Source organism: Phaethon lepturus, unplaced genomic scaffold (genome assembly GCF_000687285.1).
Source record: "Phaethon lepturus isolate BGI_N335 unplaced genomic scaffold, ASM68728v1 scaffold24247, whole genome shotgun sequence".
In the NCBI taxonomy this organism is placed as follows: Eukaryota; Metazoa; Chordata; class Aves; order Phaethontiformes; family Phaethontidae; genus Phaethon; species Phaethon lepturus.
Window position 1 is genome coordinate 689 of NW_010554368.1, and position 4314 is coordinate 5002.

The 4314-nt window shown below is 62.1% G+C and overlaps 1 protein-coding gene across 1 annotated transcript in view; it reads left to right on the forward strand.

The window, feature by feature from the left end:
* Nucleotides 1-20: 20 nt before the first annotated feature.
* SOGA1 (suppressor of glucose, autophagy associated 1) overlaps nucleotides 21-4314 on the forward strand; it is a gene marked incomplete at both ends in the record, with an annotated part of 8909 nt that continues 4615 nt past the window's right edge. The window contains 6 exons of the mRNA XM_010291843.1: nucleotides 21-93; nucleotides 205-220; nucleotides 782-2011; nucleotides 3016-3135; nucleotides 3321-3446; nucleotides 3869-4108. Coding sequence (XP_010290145.1) covers nucleotides 21-93; nucleotides 205-220; nucleotides 782-2011; nucleotides 3016-3135; nucleotides 3321-3446; nucleotides 3869-4108 — 1805 coding nt within the window. The remainder of the gene's footprint in view (nucleotides 94-204; nucleotides 221-781; nucleotides 2012-3015; nucleotides 3136-3320; nucleotides 3447-3868; nucleotides 4109-4314) is intronic.

The following is a 4314-nucleotide window of genomic DNA, read 5'->3' on the forward strand; positions in this document are numbered from 1 at the left end:
TCACTACCTTCCCCCGTAAGCACTGAAAGCAACGAGCTTGACGTCACGAAATCCTGGTTGTCCATCCAAGAAGCTTTCCAAAGCAGAGAAACGGTCTGCCTGGGCAAATAGCCGGGATCCGAACTGCTAAATTTAAAAAAAAAAAAAAAAAACCACATGTGGAGAAACGGTCCCAAGAAGCAAAGGGGCTTGGGAAGGGACCAGCACGCTGATGCAGGAGGTTTGCCTGGGTTTCTGTCCCCTGGCAAGGTGGTGGCAGCAAGGACGGGTTCTGGGTGAGGGCTGGGACTTCGGGAGCTTTCCAGCCAAAACTGCTGCTTCTCCGCCCCGTGATGGAGCATCTGGGGCTGAGCAGGGGGGGCAGAGCCCCGGCGGGGTGGGGGCAGCAGCAGCAGTGCCAGTTGTTTCAGTGCTTGCCAGCTTTTGGGAGGAAACCTTGTTGGTGGTTTTTATTTTGCGCTGCGGAGTCTGACAGCTTTCCCTCCCCCTCCTCCCCGCGGTGATCGGGCTGCGGCATGGCTGGGCTCAGTCCCCGCATCCCCGGCGTTGGCTCGATGTCCCTCCTGGGACCGAAGCCGTGGGTCTCCTGCCCTGTGTCCGGGCTCTCCCTGAAAGCCTCCAGGATGGATCTCAATTTTTTTTCCCCCTCTCCATGATCAGGGGCTGTAGCTTCCCTGGGATCACCGAGGTGGGAGGGTGACACGTCCCCAGGGCTCGCTCGGAGCCACCGTGGCTCCTGGGAGCGCTTCTCTAACGCCCACGCCCTCTCGGTCCCCAGGAGGACAGCGCGGACCTGAAGTGCCAGCTGCATTTCGCCAAGGAGGAGTCGGCCCTGATGTGCAAGAAGCTGACCAAGCTGGCCAAGGAGAATGATGGCATGAAGGAGGAGCTGCTGAAGTACAGGTCCCTCTACGGGGACCTCGACAGCTCCCTCTCCGTGGAGGAGCTGGCCGACTCTCCCCATTCCCGGGAGGCCGAGCTGAAGGTCCACCTCAAGCTGGTGGAGGAGGAAGCCAACATCCTCAGCCGGAGGATAGTGGAGCTGGAGGTGGAAAACCGCGGGCTGCGGGCGGAGATGGACGACATGAAGGGCCAGGGGGACAGAGAGCTGCCGGGGCAGGACGCGCGGTTCCTGGCTGGCGTCTCGGTCTGTGGGGACGCGGGGGACACAGTGGCAGAGCTGCGCCGGCACCTGCAGTTCGTGGAGGAGGAGGCCGAGCTGCTGAGGCGCTCGCTGCTGGAGCTGGAGGACCAAAACAAGCTCCTCCTGAACGAGCTGACCAAGTACAAGTCGGACCACGAGCTGGATGTGACGCTGTCGGAGGACAGCTGCTCGGTGGTCAGCGAGCCCTCGCAGGAGGAGCTGGCCACGGCCAAGGTGCAGATCAGCGAGCTGAGCGGCAAGGTGAAGAAGCTGCAGTACGAGAACCGCGTGCTGCTCTCCAACCTCCAGCGCTGCGACCTGGCCTCCTGCCAGACCACCCGGCCCATGCTGGAGACTGACGCTGAGGCTGGCGACTCGGCACAGTGCGTCCCCACCGCCGGCTGGAGGGACGGGATGGGCAGTCGCGAAGCCGACGGGCAGGACGGGGTGCCCGGCGGTGGGAAGGTGCCCGACGGTCCTGCCAAGCTGCTCAAGCCCAAGGACCTGGAGACCTTGCTGGGCATCCGGGACCAGGCGGTGCTTGTCAGCAAAGCGATCGATGTCTTGATTTCGGATGCCAACGGCTTCACCTCCGGGCTGAAGGCTTGCTTGGACAACGAGTGTGCAGGGGGGCTGCTGGGCGAGGCGGTGGGTAGCGGTGGCGAGAGCCCCAGCGATGCCAAGCTGATGAACGTGCTCCTCATGCGGCTGGGCGTGCTGCAGCAGGACCTGGGCTGCTTCGCGAGGAAGGTGGACCACCTCACCAGCGGCCTCAAGGAGCATGCGGACTCCTTCCCCTTCTCTGGCCCCGGCAGCCACGACACCACCAAAGAGGGGCTGCAGAAGGAGCACGTCTCTGACTTCCAGGTACGGGCTTCTTCTCACATCCCCCACAGCAGCCGCCGCTTTATTTGCCGCCCCGTTTCTTCCTGCTTTAACGGAGCAAACCCCAATCCCCAGCGTAACCTCCCTCCTGCCTCTCCAGAGCAAAACCCAAACTAACAACTCGCTGCATGCCAGTGGCACCGGGGACAAGGTAGGACTCTGCTCCAACAGAGTGTGCCCAGGGCAGGAGGCGGTGGGCATCCTGGCACATCCCGGCACGGGCTGGTCATGCCGAGGCTGCCCTGCCCGCAGCCGGCGGCTCTTGGGTGCGATCCCACCTTAGCAGGGACCGGTGTTTCGGCTGCTTTCTCCCAGCTCGGTCCAACATCCCCAGCTCGGAAGCTCTTCGCTTATTGGGGATGAGCCGGGTGGGAGGAGAGCAGCCTGCAGCCTCCCGAAAGCAGCCCAAATTGCGGGGACCCCGGATGCGAGAAGGCTGAGCCCGCAGTGGTACCCAGGCAGGGTAATTTGGAGAGCCAGCACTCCAGGGCAAATCTGCATCCGGTGGGAAGCACCTTCAGAGCAGCAGAGAGCAGCTCATGCTCTGCTGTCCCTCTCCTCGCGGGGGGGTCCAGCTCATGCCGGGGGCCAGGGATGTCAGTGCTGGTTAGGGCCATGGGCAGAGCCCCTTTCTGGAGCACACTCACTTGTTCAGAGTCCTATTTTTCTGCATGTGGTCCCACCAACCCCAGGTCCCAGTCTCCCCCAGTCACTGCATGGCACCGTAACTGGTGTTTGCACATTTTTTCCCTCTTTCTCTCTTTTTTCCCCTTTCCCCAAACAATCCAGGCCACGTGTCTCCTCATCCTGTGTTTCCTTTTGGTTTCTGCATTGTCTCCCGCCATGGTGATGAAGCTCCTTCTCCTTCTCATCCTTTTTGTTGTCTTGTAGTTCTTTACTGTTTCGGAGACCCATTGTTTTGTTTTCTGGCTTTTTTTTCTTCCCGCTCTTTTGGTTTGTTCTCATTAACTTGCCCACGCATGCAGCAGCCTGATTTTAGGGACGCCGACCATTACCGCATCCCCCACGCCAAGGACACGGACCCCGCGCATCCCCGGAGCTACAAAACCTCCCGGCCTGAGCAGAACGACTCCTACGCCACCGAGGTGCGACACGGGCAGGGAGCCGTGTCCCCTCGGCCAGCGGGGTTGGGGACAGGGCTGTGGGGATGGGGTTGTCCGTCTTGGGAGCCGGGGAAAAGGGAAGCCACAGAGCCCCATTGGGGAGGGACACGGTGAGCCACGGCCAGATGCAGCCCCACGGTCTCCATCCCCTCCCCGTGCCATTGCAGATGAAGGAGCTGCAGCTGGTGCTGTCGGAGGCCAACGAGAGCCTGCGGGGACTGCAGGAGCAGCTCTCGCAGGAGAGGCAGCTGAGGAAGGACGAGGTGGACAACTTCTCACAGAAGATCTGCCAGGTGAGCAGGCAGCAGCCCCGTTCCCCGGGAGACGGGTGTCCCTGCGCCCATGGCCATGCCACCTCCATCCCTAGGCTGATGACCCGTTTGGGGACCTGGGTGTCACCTGGGACCACAGACAGCGTGTCCCATCTTCGGGGGGTACGGGGCTGAGCACATGGCATGCAGCGCTGATGACCCGTTTGGGGACCTGGGTGTCACCTGGGACCACAGACAGCGTGTCCCATCTTCGGGGGGCACGGGGCTGAGCACGCTCCCCCTTGCACATGGCATGCAGCCATGCGGGGCTTCTACCCATGGCAATTCCCCGGGAGTGTTCAATATAGGACCACCACCAGCTCAGGCTCAGCCCAGACCCTGGGGTGGAGGCATCACATCGCGGCCACCAGCCCCTGTCTCGGAGCCCACGTGTTTCTCTGCAGCTGAAGGAGGACCACCAGAAAGCGTTGCTGCGGCGGGAATTCGAGCTGCAGAGCCTGAACCTTCAGAGGCGGCTGGAGCAGAAGTTCTGGAGCCAGGAGAAGAACCTGCTGGTGCAGGAGTCACAACAGTTCAGGCAGAGCTTCCTTCTGCTCTTCATGAAGCTCAAGTGGTTCCTCAAACGCTGGCGCCAGGGCAAGATGGTGCACAGCGAGGGCGAGGACTTTTTGGAGGTACTGTGGGCTGGGGGGCTCTCACCTCGGCTGCTGTGGAGGGGGGACCACACTGTCGGCCATCCCCGTGGCTGTCCCTCATGTCCACGTATCCCACCCAGGGCTGCTCGGGTGTCCCCCATCCCTGGCCGTGGGCTGGGAGTCCCCTCATCACCCTGGCCATGCTGTTTTCCACAGGTGAACAGCATGAAGGAGCTGTACCTGCTGCTGGAGGA